Source organism: Peromyscus leucopus, chromosome 3 (genome assembly GCF_004664715.2).
Source record: "Peromyscus leucopus breed LL Stock chromosome 3, UCI_PerLeu_2.1, whole genome shotgun sequence".
Classification (NCBI taxonomy): domain Eukaryota; kingdom Metazoa; phylum Chordata; class Mammalia; order Rodentia; family Cricetidae; genus Peromyscus; species Peromyscus leucopus.
Window position 1 is genome coordinate 72,686,106 of NC_051065.1, and position 18,358 is coordinate 72,704,463.

General features: G+C 44.1%; 1 protein-coding gene across 2 annotated transcripts in view; it reads left to right on the plus strand.

The window, feature by feature from the left end:
* The window catches only part of Chn2 (chimerin 2), a 277,548-nt gene extending 259,599 nt beyond the window's left edge, over window positions 1-17,949 (plus strand). Inside the window, exons 8-13 of one of the 2 annotated variants that reach the window (XM_028864129.2) lie at window positions 3,194-3,278; window positions 7,555-7,728; window positions 9,821-9,898; window positions 11,754-11,891; window positions 13,760-13,865; window positions 16,203-17,947. In XM_028864129.2, the coding sequence (XP_028719962.1) occupies window positions 3,194-3,278; window positions 7,555-7,728; window positions 9,821-9,898; window positions 11,754-11,891; window positions 13,760-13,865; window positions 16,203-16,374 (753 nt within the window). In that variant the 3' untranslated portion in view covers window positions 16,375-17,947. Of the gene's footprint in view, window positions 1-3,193; window positions 3,279-7,554; window positions 7,729-9,820; window positions 9,899-11,753; window positions 11,892-13,759; window positions 13,866-16,202 lie in introns of both variants that reach the window. The other variant, XM_037203764.1, reaches the window with a different exon arrangement.
* Window positions 17,950-18,358: the final 409 nt, after the last annotated feature.

An 18,358-nucleotide genomic window follows, 5' to 3' on the forward strand; every position in this document is an offset into this window, starting at 1 on the left:
ATCATATAAACCCCTTCCTGAGGATTTATTGGCAGTTGATGACTGTTGGGGGTGAGAGGATCATTGGTTTTGGGGAGTGTGGCCACTGGTAGATTTCCCACGATCCAGCGGATGGCCCTATACCCGTGCACATATGGACAGAACTAATTGAATGTAGTGGGTTTGCTTTTGGAGACAGTCTTGCTGTTGCCCAGATGGGCCTGAAACTCTCAGTCTTCCTTCTCAGCTTCCCTGAACCACCAAGCCTGGCTAGCCAAGTGTCCTCATGGATTTTCCTACAGTGTTCTCTAGTTCATTTTCTCCACTTATTCTTCAGTCCAAATTGAACCCTCGAATCCGGGTTCAGTCTCCAAAGAGACTGTTCCCGACAAGGTTTCCAATGACTTCCCTGTACCCAAATCGACATCTAGTACCTCCCTAATAGGGTGTCTTACCAGCATTCAACATAGTGGCCAACCCCTTCCCTAAAACCATCTTCACCTGTTGGCTTCAAAATGCTTTGCTCTCTTGATCTTCTGATCAAGAATGGAGGAGCAGACATGGGCTCTCCCTATTTGCTTTCTCCTCCCTATCCCTAATACTTTTTAAGCCATTTGCCCAATTTAAAACACCGTCTATTTTTTCAGGGATGGCCACATGCATCTCTGTAACCCCACTCCTCCTCCAAGCCACCAAATGCATGTGACCTCCTGCTTTAACTAACACTTCAGCATGACGCCATTGTCTGCAGCCTACCCCAAGCCCAGCACCAAACTTCTCCCCACTAGAGTATGTTCCCACCTCATCACACGGTCTTACCTTCCACCTGGTTCTTAAGGGAAAAACAAGGGATCATTCATAACTGTCCGCACCCTCTCTCTTTCTCAGAGACCCACGTGCATTCTACTGTGAGGTTGTACAAATTCTACCTTCAAAATATACCTTAATGCCGGCCCTTACCATATTTGCTGCCAGTGTTCTGCTTTCAGCCTCCATCATTCCTTAACTAGACTACTAAGCAGTTTCCAAACCTGTTCCACTGTTGACACCCTCTTCTTACCCATGCTCAGTACAGGTTCAAAACAATCTTTTGAATGAATCACTTTTCTACCTCAAATCCTCCAGGGTTGCCTTGTGGAGCCTACTCCAACTTCGCATCACAAAGAAAGTGAGAGGCCCCCTCGACTTTCCCTTTCCGACCCTCCTCCCATCTCCGTCCCTCCCCCCTTTCCCTCTGTTCTAGACACAGCAGCCTGAGTTACCCAGTCACACCAAGCTCTTTTGTTCCTACAAAGTGTCCATAATTCCTTCTGCCCCGAATGTTCCCTGCCCTTCCTCCACAAAAGCAGCTTTCCTTCTCCCCTCAGTCACTTCCAGGACCGTCCAGGAAAGGGCCTCCCCTTTATTCTCGCTATGGTAGCAGCCCCACCTTTCCTCTGTAGCCCTTTTCATTCTAGTTTTGTTTAAAACTTATATATTATTTTACCTTATGGTACAAGTTCGACAGTATATTAATAATCAACTTTACTGCCAAAATTACCTGGCACCTTTAGCATTTTTCTAGTAAAACATTAATGGTTGTTGAATTCAGAACATGTTCGACTCTTGGTGGCTCATTTTTCCCCAAGAGTTCTTTTAGTACGGAGCTCTGTTTCAGTGGGCCTAGAAATGAATCGTGGCATTTGGAAAATGCAAGTGCCTCGTGGATTCTCTGCATTCTTACAAGGAGTGCTTAGTCATGGGTTAGGATCATACCCAAATGGAACACTTCCCCATGTAAGTAAAAACGGTTTTTGAGACTGGCCTCACCATTTTTCAAAACAGAAACGATGTACTGGGCAACTTAAGGAGCTAAAATACCCGAAAGGCAAGTACAGCTTAGTTTGACTGCATAGAGCCGTGGCCGTAACGTGTTCCTTCAGATTCATTACCACGCTTTCTTTTTCTGTTGCCGTTCCCACTGGAGTGCCACTGGGAGGCTGATGGGGCTTGCCACCCTCTAGACACAGTTGCCAGGGCATGTAGATGAACAAAGGAAGTGAATGGCCTGCTCCTTCTTCAGGGGTATCAGGTCGACTGCTTCTCCCTAGAGAGTGCTCGCCTTCCCAAACTGTGACAATATTTGTTATTTTGGTTTGTTTGTTAGCTAAGAATAGTATTTTTAAAAAGTACTAGTACATGGGTCCTTTACCTTATTAAAAAATATGATTGTCTGACTTATCTTAGCTTTAATTGAGGGTTAGAGAAGTTTTGAAAGGACTTGGTCAAAACTCAGAACCTTGTCACATAGATTCATGTCCTCAATGTACTGTCTGTGTGGTTTTCAGCTCCTCTTGGCCTGGTTCCACAGCAAGGACTCCCCTGCTTCTGCCTTCTGAACTTCCTCAGTGCTGGAGAGCAGTTTTGCTTTGCATTGTGTCGTGCTGTGCTGTGCTGTGTTGTTGTGTTGTGCTGTGCTGTGCTGTTGTGTTGATTCATGGATTAATGAGTGCCTCTGCACCTGAATAACCTAAGCTAAGACCATTCTTACTTTGTAGCGTTTGGAATATCGACCAGCCGGTTGAGATACTGAACAGTAAGACCAGCACTTTGGTCAGCCGGGAGAGCCTTCCAAATTACTCACCTGAAAGCCATGTATTGCAGGGCTGGCTGAATACAGCCCCTGTCCCTGGGAAAAGCCACCCCGTGGGCCCTTCCATAAGCCTGCTTTTTTCGCCAACTCCTTTACTTTTTTAAATGCCTTTTTCTGGAAGTGGCTCAAAGCCTTGAAACCTTTTAATTATCCCATAACCATGGTTTATTTATATCTGGCTGGAAATTCTACACCTGGATGGAGCAACTTCAGTCAAGAGGACACAGTAATTGAGTTCTTGCCCAAAACAACTTGCTGAGCTAAATGCAGGATGGAGCGACCTAGCAGCCAGCTTAGACTATCTTGGGTTTATACTCACAGAGCCTTGTTTGGGGTGTGATAGTCTCATTCCTTCTCTGTAGTCTCACTCTTTCCCTACATTCTGCTCATGCCAGGGTATGCTGGATCCTTGGAGAATTTCTAAGATCGAAGCCTCTCTCTGTTTCTTCCAGCCCAGCATGCAACTCTGCCTCACTAAACGGAAAAGGGCCAGGGACAGAGCATCGCTGCTGAGCCCTCTTTGTTTCATGTTTGATGCCTTCAGGTGACTGAACCTTCTGTGCTGTTCTGTTTGGCTCACAGGTGCACACATTCCGAGGCCCACACTGGTGTGAATACTGTGCCAATTTCATGTGGGGGCTCATCGCCCAAGGAGTTCGGTGTTCAGGTAGACACAAAACTTTCTCCTCTTCTACTTACGCAAAGTGCCACTTTGTTGAGTGGGAAGCAGCCTTCAGAGCTAGGGACTGTGATTAGATGAGCTCAGATGTCTCCCTTCCTTAAGGGCCCAAAGCCCGCGCCCCCCCCCCCACTCTCTGCTTGTTGGGGAGCCCATTCTAAGGGTTTGCAAGACTGAAACAGAACTTACAAAAGCCTCCAGACAAGTCCACGTCCTTAAAATGCACCTGTCTCACCAAATGAACAGTAGCCCTTAAGAGAAAATGGTTGATATAGATTCTAATGGAACTGCATAAATTTCTAAAATGCCATATTTCTTTCCTATCCCATTTTAGTATAGTAGACAAGACATAAAAACAACACTGTGTAATTGTGGTGAGTATTTGCCACAAACACAAGGCCGCAGCCTCACCAGCAGAACCAAAGGAAGATATGGTTATCCTATTAAATGAAAAGGAGAGGGAGTCTTAGAGGTGATGGCTCATTGCCAGATGCTAAGTGGTGAAACATTCATTTAAAAGCATCAAGAGTCTAGAACTTACATTCAGTTCTTTGCCATCAAATTGATAATGAAACTACATCCATTAAATAATTTAAGTTTTTAAGTTTAAAAATAATTTAAATCATGTTTTTCTTCATCCTTTGAAAAATTTTATACAATGTATTTTCATCAAATTTGTTTTGATTTCACACACTTCAAAGTAGTTTGAACCCCAGGGTGTTTTCCATCTAGAAATGGATGTATACCCCAACTACAAATATCATGAGTCACATCTTCTTTAAGGGACACTGAACAAAATGCCAAGGGCTGCCAATCAGCGCGTTAGCTGGGCTTTCTCGCTCACCCTGCCATGCTTTTCCTGGCACACACTGGAGCTGAGAGCAGGAACAGCTGCCTCTGGTTTTGACTAGAATACCACAGATTCTGTGGCTGCTTGCCTCCTTCCTATGACATGACGAACAGAATCAGCTGATGGCTCCCTCTGAGGACTTCCTTTTGCCCATGGTGCCTGTTTACTTCATGGGATCATATATCCTCTGCCTTCCTTCCTGCCTGGTACTATCTTAGCTCTCATTCTGTAGACACAGCAACACCCATATCAGTGCCTAACTGTGTGTGAATAATTCCAGCTTCCCATCCTGGGTCCTGAGGCAGGTGGCAAACCCAGTTCAGAAACAACCTCTCCAGAATGTTCTAATACCTTGCTGAACACAAAACAGATGTGTAGGGGCTTCACAAACCATCCCACAGCCTGAGTGCAGTGGTCTACCAACTGAATTACTCTGTGCTTGTTAGTTAGGTCTGTCCAGATTAGACCTACCAAAAATATCCCTTGTCACAGATATTATCCAGTTTCAGCAGGAAATTGGTCCAAAGTCAATATTATGGAAACAGGACTCTGGGCTCCAGTTAGCTGTAATCAGCAGATTTCTCTAGGATGGAAGGGGTTCTGTGATTTTTTTTATTTGCTTGTTTCTGTTTCTATTTTGTTTTAATGGAAACATAATATAAGGTTATATTGTAAGTTGTCTCCAGTGGTTACTTTCTGATCTAATATTTCCCCCTGAAGATCAAGAAGACTAGAAGTTGGCCATTGATAGTCAAGGGAGTCAACACAGGCCTCTGTTGTCCATAATGTAGATATTTTTATAATGGTCCAGATTTTATTTGGGCACATGGAGTTCTACTGCTTTATAAAAATTTAACATTTTTATATTTGCTATGAAAGATCCTAATTTTAATAGGATCAGTGTTCTCTATAAATAAACTAAATGTCTTAAAGTCTGTAAGAAAATTAAGCACAGAATTTCCATGTAATCCTAAAATTTAAAGGCAATGTCTGCATCAAACACTTGCAGGTTTGTGCTTAGAGCAGCATTGTTCATCGAGGTTGAAAGATGGATAGAACTCAACCCCACTGACAGATGAACAGATAACGTGCATAGACACATGGTGGAATGTTCATCAGTCTTATAAAAGACAAGAAGGCCAGGCAAAGTGCAAAGGAATGCAGCTTTTAGAATCTAGGTAGCACCCACTGGCTGTCCCTGCCATCGAGTGAGTCCAGGGTGTGTGTGTGTGTGTGTGTGTGTGTGTGTGTGTGTGTTTACTATTCGGTGGGCATCGAGTTGTAGTGCTGTAGGAACACGCAGGCTTTCATAGCAGGTGGCGGAGTAGCTATACAACAATGTTTTTGATACCACTTAACTCTGCACATTAAAATGCAGAAGCAGCTGGATCTCTGTTGATGTAACCAACCGTCTTATTAAATAAGAAACACAGAAACAATGTAAAAGAGAAAGCCAAGAGCTCAGAGCTAAAATCTCACCCTTCCTCCTGCTGTGTTCCAGCTTCCTGAAAGAGAGCTATATCCTGTCTGTTCGTCTTTTTATAGTATTTTGTTCTGCCTTCTCATTGGTTGTAAACCCAAACACGTGACTGCCTCGTCACTGTCTGAATGTACAGCCCCCTAGGTCTTAAAGGCATATGTCTCCAATGCTGGCTGTATCCCTGAACACACAGAGATCTATGGGATTAAAGGTGTGTGCCACCACCGCCACACTCTTGCTATGGCTCTAATAGCTCTGACCCCCGGGCAACTTTATTTATTAACATACAATCAAAATCACATTTCAGTACAATTAGATTACCACCACAGATCTCTGTGAGTTTGAGGCCAGCCTGACCTATATAGCAAGTTCCAGGCCAGCCAGGGATACACAGTGAGACCCTGTCTCTAATAAATAAACAAACAAATACAATATAATATTAAATTAAATAATTATTAAATTATTTTAAACTAAAATTTAATTTAAAATTTTAATTAAATGTGAATAAATTGCAATTTAATGGTTAAAATAGTAAATATATCTTATGTCTGTTTTGCTGCAGTTTAACAAAAATAAACTTTAAAATGAAGTTTGTAAGGTGTGGGGAAATCCACTAATGAAAGAGCAGCAGGCCTGGCCTCTGTGTCTCCGCCCTGTGTCCTTGCTGGGTCTGATCTGACTGAGCACGGGCACAGCGGCTCGGCACTAGATTGGAGACACCGTGCAAGGAGGTGACCATCATGATCACCTGGTGCTGGTGTCATCCCCACTTGATAAACCAGGATCCCAGGAAGAAAACCGGTTCGGGTTAGTGCAGCCCAAATTTAAATTTACATCTGCCAGGTAGTTCCATCAAAATGAAACTGAATTCTACTTGGATTTAGTTGAATTTCACATGCTGATTAAGCTAAGACGGTTAGAACTTTTCCTTTGAAAGGGGGAGCAGAGAACTGAGCCAGGAAATATTACCTGGGCATCACCATTGGTGGCCACACAGAAGTCAGCACACGTCAACCTTTGCTGTGGTTAACACTGCTGTTATAAGCAACTGACCACAATATTTATTATGGTTCATGTATCTCATATGTATAGAAATACCATCACTGTACCCAGGAAAAACAATGAGAAGACATTTCAAGTGCAGAGCACATTCACATTGAGCAACTTGGTCATGAAACTTTCATGTTCCAGAAAGTAAACTGTGTCTGGTAATTGTGGAGAAAGTTCGTTGGTGGATGCCAACTGCTAACAAGGCTTTTAATTTGTGCATTGAACTCAAAAGCACCTTTTCAGCTTTGGCTCTGGGTATAAGCTTTATAAATAATTATTGTAATCATCACATTACAAGGCATTGTCGTCAAATAGCAGCTCTCAGATAGTGTCCCGGAGTACAGTTCAACGTCACTTCCTCTGTGTCACAGCAACTAGAAGGGCATGGCCCCCTCCAACTTCCACCAAGAAGGATTAGAACCTTCAGGCTGGTCTCCAGGAAAGACAGAGGAAATAGAAGTCAGGAGCTCTGCAAATCAAAGACCAGACAGTCCTGCAGACAGTTACTATGTATCCCACAAAAGAGCATCAGGGATTCAAGGGCACCTTGAAGGAGCCTCAGTGCTCTTAATGAGCCAAAACTAACTCTGAGAATCTCTATCCCAGAGCTCCCTGTCGACCCCCCAGGAACGCCAGTATAAAGAGAAAACACCTCCTAGCACCCTGACCAGTGACCTATGTCAGCCAGGTGTTCTGTTCTTCCAGTCCAGAAAACAGAGACAGTCAGAAGGACAGTACAGTCATATAACACTTCCAAGTCAAGATGAATCCCATGCTCATCTAGTGGGAAGCACCCTCTCTGCATGGGATGGACATTCCAGGGAACTCCATCAAACCCTTGGGTACTGTGATATGCAAGGCTAATGTGGCTTCTTTGTTCACAGATTGTGGGTTAAACGTCCACAAACAGTGCTCCAAGCATGTCCCCAACGACTGCCAGCCTGATCTCAAGAGGATCAAGAAAGTGTACTGTTGTGACCTCACCACGCTTGTAAAAGCTCATAATACCCAGAGACCCATGGTGGTAGACATTTGTATTCGGGAAATTGAAGCAAGAGGTTTGGAAAATACTCTCTACCGTGAAATTATTATATTAATTATATTACGTTTACTATATTATATTGATTTTAATTCTTATTTTTGTTGAGGAAACCAACTTACTTTTACCCCTGTAGTGCCAATGACTTGCACACACACAAAAACACATCTACAGATAAATATACTACAGTCAACCAGTAACCTCTATTTCTGCAGATGTTTACTGAGCATTTAAATACAGGCTAGAGACTGATGATATGAAAGTTTCCATTCTCAGCCTCAAGATGGTAGATTGGAGAATCAGAGGGACAAATAAACATGCCTATACCCAAAGCACCACAGGTCCCAGAGAAAGATGTCTTATTGCTGTTGGAGTCCTTTAAACAAGGGACTTGGTCCCTTTTTGAATATGCTTCCTCATCTGTAGAGTGAGTGAATTCAGTTGTACCCCAGAAGGTGGTGCTGAGGATCAAAACAAGTCTGTTCATATGAAGGGCCTGTACAGTGCCCCCAGCATGGAGGGCACATCTTGTGCGAGCTCCTCCCACTCTTCCTGAAGGACCAACTGTATTAGTTACTTCTCTCCTTATCTAACAAAATACCAGACAACAGCAGCTGGAGAAAGGAAGCATTTATTTGGGCTCACAGTTTGAGAGCGTAGTTCATCACAGGGAGACATGGCAGGAGAAATGTGGGGCGGCTGGTCACATCGTGTCTACAGTAAACGAAACAAAACGAAGAGGTGAACGGCCACTACAGTGGACGCTGTTTTGAATTCAAATGTTCCGTTAGAGTAGGGAGATAAGAAAAGAAATATCAGGACGATGGCTGGCAGCCTCTGCTGCTCTACAAACTCCAGCCCATCTCTCCCGAGTGCCTCCGGTGATCAGCTTCCGAGGGTGTCTCCCTAGATGACTTCTCCCCCTACAAGCAGGACTGCACCTCCACCACTGAGTACTCCTGTAAACTGCTGTGACCTCTCTCTGGCAAGGCATGCCTCACTCTTGCTGGAGTGAGCTTGTATATACTACCTGGAACAGAGTGGCACCCAGGTTTTGTCTTGTGGCTCACTTCCAGTTAATCAAGAGTGGCAATTTCAACAGTGGATACTGAACATAAAGATGAGAGTCATTAAGCATGCCTGCCATGAGAGGGTAGAGCCTTGTGAGATTAAGCATGCCACGGTCCCAGGAAAAGAGCAGAGACTCCATCCCTTGTATTTAGTACAGACCCTCATATATGGCAGATTACATATGCCATAAAAGTAAAAATTGAAAACCAGAAATGTATGTTAGTTATCAAGAGTTAGTTAGACAGAATATACCGGTCACTCGATTGTACTGTAGCTCAGTTTTGACACCTGTTCAATTTTTACACATGGAATCTGATCCTCTATTCTTTCTGCTATGTTAATCTTGTATGTCACCAACTGGGTATAGGAGGGCAAGCTAGGTTTCAGCATGGGTCCAACACATCAGTATACTCCAGAGGGCAGAAACACATTCTCTTTCTTACAGTGATTAAGTTTTCAAATTACTAAATAGAACTTAACTTTACCACATCTAATTTATATGATTAGCTATCTGAAGGCAGAATAATTAAATCAAACATACTTAGCAAGTTAGCATACTGTCTTATTTATAATTATGATTATGATTAAACATAAAAGGCTATAAAATTTAGATTTCTCTAATAAATTGGGGATAATCAAGTATGGGTATGTACAATATACCACATGGCTGAATAAGATGCCAGAGAGAAAGCTGAACTCTGCCTACATTGGTGAAATGGGTGTGCAGAATTCTCATGAACAGGGGTAGGCAGGGAGAATCTTAGATCTCGGCTCACTTCATAGCCAGGCAGGGGGAAGACCCAGTCTCCACTGAGAAGCCCATCTCCAACAGGCAGATGAAGACAGACTCATGTGGAGATTGGTAGGACAAGGCCAAGTTCTTAGGCAACAGAGCAGCATGCATCAGTCAGATTGCTAGCCAAATCTGCTCACTTTTGACAGCACTCGGTGCAGGTAGAAAATCAGAGTGGCTTTTTTAGATGCCATGGGACACCAAAATTAAAGGCTCCCCCTCTCTCCTGCTCTCCCCTGTCCTGCAGGATTAAAGTCGGAAGGGATTTACAGAGTCTCTGGGTTCACAGAACACATCGAGGATGTCAAGATGGCATTTGACAGAGGTGAGTGTGAACTCTTAAATGCTTCCTGACTTATCCCAGTACCCTCTATGATAGAACAAGCGCTCAGAGTGGAAGTGGTGTCTGGGAACTACCAAGAGTCCTTCTTCAGAAATTGGAAGAATTAAGCTTTAAAATTCTCTGGGAGAAGAAGTGTTTCCTTAGAGAGGTAACCTCGGGAGGAAGAGTGTCCGAAAGATTTGAACGGGAAGCCTGTCCACACACCATCAGAGAATGCTGTCTGCATCCTCATTTCAGGATCTCACTGATAGCTTTTTCTCAAGGTTCCAGAGAAGGGAGCTGGGGATGAAAGCATGGGGTTCAGGAGATAAGTCCTTTGTTCTTTAGGGACACACACTATCCAGGAGCTTTTCTCTTCATATCATATTGTCTGTCATATCTGCTATGCATTTGCTGTCTTGGTTTGTGCTTTTAGCTGATAGCTTCTTTAAAAACTTAGAACCTGTTGGGCAGTGGTGGCACACACCTTTAATCCCAGCACTCAGGAGGCAGAGCCAGGCGGATCTCTGTGAGTTCGAGGCCAACCTGGTCTACAGAGCGAGCTCCAGGACAGGCACCAAAACAAAAGAGAGAAACCCTATCTCGAAAAAACCAAAATCAAACAAACAAATAAAAAAAACCCTTAGAATCAGAATCAATTTTCTAAGGCATTTATGCTTTTAATTCTCCATATAAAATATGTCAAAAATCCCCATATGATTGAACAATATTTATCCAGAAAAAAAAATCTCATGACCTGTGTTAGGTGAAGTGGATTGATACTAATTGTAAAACTTGAAAGTTTAAAAAAAAAAAATACTTAAGGGCCAGCAAGCTGGCTCAGTGAGTGAATACTTGGCACCAAGCCCTACCACCAATGTTCAGTCCCCTAAACCCACACGATGGAGGAGATTGCCAGCTCCTACAAGTCGTTCCCTGACTGCCATCTGTGAGCCGTGGCATGCACAGCTAGATCCCCCTAAAAAATTAAATACAATTTAAAAAAAGAACAGAATCCTTCAAAGTGCTGGGAAGATGGCTCAGCAGGTAAGAGCACTTGGTGAGCAAGCGTGAAGATCTGAGTTCAAATCTCCAGACCCCACTTAAAGATCTGGGTATGGTCTCATGTGTGCTTGTAAGCTCGGCACTGTGGGGCTGGAGATAGGAGGACAGCTGGGGCTTGGTGGCTCCTGGTTCCATGTGTGCACACAAGGGGCATGCATATACACGGTATATAGACATACCACATACATACACATACTCACACCTATGCACACACAAAAAATGCCTTTAGAATAACCATAACAATCAACAAGAAATAGAATTGTACCTATGCTATGAGTAGGAAGGGTCACATTCAAAGACACTTCAGTGAGCCTGACAAAAAGCCTTGGGAACCAAAGAGATCCAGTGATGGTTTATACATATGATCTTCTAGTCCAAGGCCAAAAACGCTGGCAAAGACAACAGAGATTTAAAAAGATGATCTGGCCACAGCATATCAGGTTTCAAGATGACATTTTCATGCATGTGTATCACCGTAGTATGTCACTTCATATTAGGTTGTTTCTCTATCATGAAGAGGCATGTCTGCAATAGGAATTAGTGTGATGCATTTCTGCAGGCTGGTTAGTAGGGTCTGGAACTGGAGAAGTCCTGCTCATCTACCCTGCTGCACTCTTGCCGGTCCTCACTCTTCAGAGCTCTGCCGCTCTCACCCCAAGCTCCCGACATTATTAGGAGCTGAGAGTCTGAGGCTTGACAGGACACATTCTGTGTGGGATCTCCTTTTCCTGTGCCTGCTTTAACTTGGTGAGAGAAGATCTAATTGAGCAGTGGACCATTCCCTGTTTTTCAGATGGTGAAAAGGCCGATATCTCTGCTAACATCTACCCAGACATAAACATCATCACTGGAGCCCTGAAATTGTACTTCAGAGATTTACCCATCCCAGTCATCACATACGACACTTATTCCAAATTTATAGAGGCAGCAAGTAAGTACAGAGAACTACAGGCCTCTTCATCTCAGGAAAAATAAAGCTAAGAACTCTTCCAAGATCTTCATGAGCACTGGTCTTGTCGAGTGGGGCCCCAGAAGTTCAGCAAATAGAAACCCAGGTAGCACTCGCTAGATGTTCCACATCCATACCCGTCCAGCTCTGCAGGCAGAAGTTAAGAGGCAGGCAGCTCTGCCTCTCATCGTTGCTCCCTGTGTCCTGGACAGGAGCACAGGGAGATCAATTCTGGCATTTTCTGAAAGTAAATTTTTGTAATTAAAAAAATTTAGTGTTCTCCAAAGAGGGACATGTAAATCCTGTGCAGAGTCACATTGGGAACCAGCTAAAACCACATCCAGGCTTTGCCTGTTCATGTAGTCCAAGGTAAATAAAAGCCGTCAGGTGTAGAGCTGCATAGTCCTAGCATTAAAGGAAGCAGAGTCAGGAGGATCTGGAGATCAAAGCTAGCCTGGGACCATCAGCATTTATCTTCCATCAGCCAACAGTTCCTCATCCAAGTGTTGACCAGTTGGGCCCACCGCTCTTGGGAGAGGGCGGGTAAAGGGTATAGTCAAGAGAAGGGGCTACACTTTGCCTGGTAATGGGTAGTAACAAAGCAGGAGGAACTCAGATGCTGAGATGCATGGATGTGAAGCCAAGCCTTCTCTAAGGAACTCCTTTTGGCTTTGTAGGGTATCAGGTATCTTTAAAGGTTTCAGTATATATGTTAGTGTCTGACAGGGGGAAGCAAGGGCCTGTTGAGATTTGTCCTAGGGTTTTTATTGCTGTGAAGAGACACCATGACCACAGAACTCTTACAAAGGAAAAACACTTAATTGGGGTGGTTTGCTTACAGTTCAGAAGTCAGTCCATTATCATCATGGTGGGAGTATGGTGGCGTGCAGGCAGAAGGTAGCTGAGCATCCTACATCTTTCAGGCAACAGGAAGTTGACTGACACATTCAGTGGTATGTTGAGCATAGGAAACCTCAAAGCCCACCCCCACAATGACACACTTCCTCCAACAAGACCTTACCCACTCCAACAAAGCCACACCTCCTAATAGTGCCACTCCCTATGAGATTATGAGGGCCAATTATATTCTGTGGGGGCCAATTACATTCAAACCACTACAAGATCTATGTACAATGTACTTTCCAGGTGAGCTGTGATCCTGCCCCTAAGTCCTGGGTTCTGGTGGTATGAGATAGAGAAGGTTCTAGCAGTGAGTATTTCCATTCCAGGAGGGATAGCAGGAGGGCTTGCCTTGAGTGCCTGCCAATACCTATCAGTGGCCCAAAGTCCACACACTCTTCCTTCCATTGATAATGTGCATAGTATCTGCTTCCTAACCTGGGTTGCACACAAGGTTAACCCTTCCAATGCCTTTGTGCACATGCTTTTATTGACAGCATTGTTGACTGGCCCATCTGCCAATGTCCTTGAATTGAAAAGTGTATTTGAAATGGAGGCCTAGGAAGGAAAGCGCCATCAGACAACTTCAAGGGCACACTCCCCACACAATCCAGAGGAAGTAGAGCACTAATAGATTCAACACAGTCAGGCCTCAGAAGGGCAACACAAACTGTGTATACACCACCAGAGTTCAGAATTCTACAGGACTCTTGCTCCCTGGATGGTGAGCACAAAGCTACCTACTTCACAGATGTCCATTTAAATATACAGTGCTCAACCTCAGCTCTTTCTGGAATTGAGACAGGACACAAGGAAATGGAGTGAAAGAGTATATGAGATTGTATGAATTTGTTAGATGCCCCATTTGCAACAAAGACAAAGAAAACAGGCTCCTCATCACCCCTCTGGATAGTTGGTGTCCAGGGTCGTTAATTGTGTGTTCTTCACAGAAATCGCCAATGCAGATGAGAGGCTGGAAGCTGTCCATGAGGTCCTGATGCTGCTGCCTCCTGCCCACTATGAGACCCTGCGATACCTGATGATCCACCTCAAAAAGTAAGCCAACACCTCCATGCCTGACCACCCCTGACCTGCCCAGGACAGGAAGACATTCAGGACACCCCACTGAAAGTACACAGACTAGCTCTTGGTGTGGTATGGATTCTAGAAGCTGTGACTGGAGATGCCCAAGGAAGGCAGCACTGTTTCCTTTAAAGGAGCCTCTGTCCACTCCAGGGAGGAAGGCTAACAACTTTTCCCGTTTCCAAGTCTGGCTGTCAGTGTGAGATGCAGCCTCGGCTCCCTCTGGACCACCACTTCTGTGTGCTGACCCTGGGGAAATACTTCCAGGAGACTTTACCTCAAGGATGCTAGTTTCTTAATCACAGCTGATTCTTCAGCCCCAGCTGACCAGAACCACACAGTTCAAACCACTATATGAGCCGCCCTGGGGCACTCTTTGCTTCCTTCTGAAACTTCACCCGCCAGGCCTCCATCACCTGCACTGTTCTCCGCATTCTTTTTTATTTAATTAAAAAACAATTGTTTTATTCATTTTAGGTACCAACCACAGATCCCCCTCTCATCCTTCCTCCTGCTTCACTCCCCCACCTAAACCCTCCCCTGACCCACTCCTTATCCTCTCCTCCAAAAGGGTAAGTTCTTCCATGGGGGAACAGCAAAGCCTGGTACATTAAGTTGAAGCAGGACTAAGTCCCTCCCGCTCGCACCAAGGATGAGCAAGGTGTCCTCCATAGGTAATGGGCTCCAGAAAGCTAGCTCATGCACCAGGGATAGATCCCGATTCCACTGCCAGAGGCCCCTCAGACAGACCCAGCTACACAACTGTCTCCTGTATGGAAAGGGTCTAGTCCAGTCCCATGCAGGTTCCACAGCTATTCTCAGCATTCTTATTTTCCAAGAGCACACAGAACACTGAGCACTAATGGCTTCTCCAGCCCAAAGTTCCAAACACTCCACAAACCTCAGAAAAACAACATGGCCAGGTCTGTTATGACAACCACCCACTCTCAGGTACTCATGTCTGGACTAGTTAGGGTTCTGTTGCTGTGATAAAGGACATGACCAAAAGCAACCAGGGGAGAAAAGGGTTTATTTGGCTTACATTGCTTCATTGAGAGAAGTCAGGGTAGGAACTCAAGGCAGACACCTGGAGGCAGGAAGCTGGAGGCAGGAACCGAAGCAGAGGCCATGGAGGAACCCTGCTTACTAGGTTGTTCTCCATGGCTTCCTCATGCTATTTACCTATACAACCCAGGACAACCTGCCCAGGAATGGCACCACCCACAGTAGATGGGCCCTCCCATGTCAACCATCAATCAAGAAAATGGCTCACAGGCCAATCTGATGGAGATCTTTTCTCATATGAGGTCCCTCTTCCCAGGGTGAAGAATGACCTCTCTCCTGCTTGTTTTTTGTTTGTTTGTTTGTTTGTTTTTTGGTTGGGGGGGTTGTTTGTTTGTTTTTTTAGCTCTGCAGCATGAAAATGATTCTGACTCAGTTGACCAAAAATAACATGAAGTGGCTAATTTGAATCTGCTCCAAGGGAACAGAGAGCAAGGGATTGTTTCTCAGCAAAACCTAAACACGTGTTTAACACAGTCTATTCTGTTTGGTAGAACTTACTCCTTTATGTCTATGATGAACACTCTTAAAAGACTAAATTCCTAAAAGTCCAGAATCTAGAAAATCATCATTCATTCCACAGAGAAACCAGTAATGCAACTTTAGGAGTTAAATTTCCTCCTTAAAGCCTCTTTGGTTCTTCTCTGGATGCTGGTCCAACAATAATGACTGCTCTGTACCTCATCCTTTGGGAACTAGGCAAAATAAACAATTGCCCTCCAGTTTGGCCACATTCCAGCCATTCTCCTGCCCTGTGACAATAGCCAGGGTCTTCCTAAACACAGAGCAGCCTGTTCTACAAACAGTCTTTCCCCTTTGGTACCAATCCACACTCAGCCCCCCTCTCCAGCATACAGACCTGTAGGAAGTAATGACGAAAACCAGACTTCCATGAGAGGCCCATGAAGGTCCCATGGGTCAGCTAGTGACCTTCTGCCCCTTCAAACTGATATCCCCTAAATAACAGTTGCACATTTCTTCAAGAGGAAGGAAAGATTCCCAATCTGTAAACTGTCTTCACTCTCAATTCTAGTAAGTCATTTATTTCTGTTGACTGAAGGCAGTATCAATAACTAAAAAAGGAAAATAAATCAGAACATTACCTGTTAAAAGACAGTCTTTCATTCTTAGTCTCCATTTGCTTTTGCAGGCTCCTGAACCCAGAGATGGCCTCGGAACCAAAGTGCAAATAGCTAGTATGTTAGTCCTTCTGCAGATCGGCCTGAGGTTTCTGTGTTTGCCTTGCAGGGTTACTATGAATGAAAAGGACAATTTGATGAATGCAGAAAATCTGGGGATCGTGTTTGGGCCTACCCTGATGAGACCCCCTGAGGACAGCACCCTTACCACCCTCCATGACATGCGGTACCAAAAGCTGATTGTGCAGATTTTAATAGAAAATGAAGACGTTTTGTTCTAATCCATCAGGGAAATGAGCTGGTATCGCTAACGGAATAAAAACATTTCTTACACTTGATTTGTTTTTCAAGCAAGTGGCAGAATTTCCTGGACCACAGTGGACTGCAGAGTTGGGGACTGTGTCTCCCTCTTCCACAGGAGAGCAAGGGTGAGGGTAGGAAACCCCTTACCTTGGGTCTTTTGCTGTGCCTCGTATGTATGTCCGTTTTGCTGGAAGAGTGATTAATAAATCTTTCTTTAACTTATTAAAAAAAAAGTAGACCTTTAAGCTTCAGTCTTACCAGTAATAAAAGGGAACTTAATTCATAAAGGTACTTGGTATAGTATACATTTTCCACCTTCAAAAAAAGAAGACAATTCTATATGTTAAATGTTAAATGAATCCTATATTGTAAAATGTATTTTATTTTAGCTGCAAGAATGTTATTTTATTTTAGCAAATAGAACTCAATGCAGTGCATTGGTTATTGCCCTGTACCTTGTCCCCGTTCTTGCTGTGATGGCTGGTGAATGTTGACCGTGAATGCAGTATCACCTTGACATACCTCTGTCCTGATTAGTGCTTCAATGAAAGTCCGCCCCTCCCCCCACGCCCCGGCTTTTCACAGTTCGTGCTCCTTGGCACTGGCTTCTGCTGTGAGATAGTGTGTGTTCATAGTGATTCTTAGGATGGCCCGAAGCATCCACAAGTTTCCTTCCTATAAGCATTTTGTGACTCCCCAGAGGATGTTATGGAATGGGTTGTGGCCTTTCCGTATCTCCAGTGTGTGTCCTGGAACATGCAGAGTGTGTCTTGTTACCCAAAGTGACCGGATGACATTGAATGCCCCTGGGCCACATCACAGGTTAGCACTTTTCCTCTCCTCAGTTGGGCCTGTCAAGTTTATGTCAATGGAAAATTGAAACTCTTTGCCATATTTCCATATTGATGAATCAGGAACCTACAGGATCATTGTTGAGTATTCTTCCTTACTTTTGTTTTATAAACCTGTTATTAAGTTATGAATAAATAAGGCTTTTTTTTTTACCAAATGTTTTTCCTTCATGAAAGTTGTTCTGTATGGAAGATAATTTAACATGATTTTATTACTAGAGACTCATCCTATTGGTTATATTTATCTTAGCATGAGTTTTTCACACCAAGATCTCTATATTTGTAAGATAGGCAAAATATTTAAAACAGCAAAAACTGTAAATCTAGATTTTTAAAGCCAGTTGCAGTGTCTTTGTGTGGATTGTCTGTGATGACCCATGTACTGACCAGTCTTGTCTGGAGCACCCAGAAGAGAACTGCTGAGTTAAGGGGTGGAGACTGCAGAGGCTGCTGTCCAGTACCTTCCCCGGGCCCTGCAGGCAGAATCTTGGCATCTGGGTTCGGTTTGTTTGGCCTGCTCCCTGCTGTCAACGTTCCTCACACTGTACAGATCTGTTTGTTGTGGCTTCTGCTGTACTTCTTGATACTGTCAAAAATAATCTGGAAATGGTTTTATTTTGTGAAGTGAGCAATACTTTGTAATTTACAACCGTGTAAATGGAAGGAAAAGCATTCCATGTATTAAATGCTCTGTCCATCATTTTGGAGTGTGTTAAGGGCGTGGTATCTGGGGGCAGAAGATGAGACTCTTCAAAACCTTGTTTTCCGATACACTTGAGAGTGGATTCTATCTTAGCAAACTGCAAGATGAAGTAGGACCTCAAAAAGTCCCCACCTCACCTGAGCCACCCCAAAGAGTTCACAGCTCACCTGGGTGACCCCAGAGCACCCCCACATCGCCTGGGCAATCTGTTTCTCCATGCACTTTGCCTGCTGGGAGGTAAAGATTTCTCACTTCTGAAAGGCACATTGAACCCACGCCCCTGCCCCCTTCCTACTATGTAGCAGTAAAGAGTTCTGAGAAAATGATGCTGGGACTTGAACAAAGGACAAAGACTTTCGAGTCAGAAAGGCCCACGTTGATTCTAGACTGACTAGCCTGATACCAGAT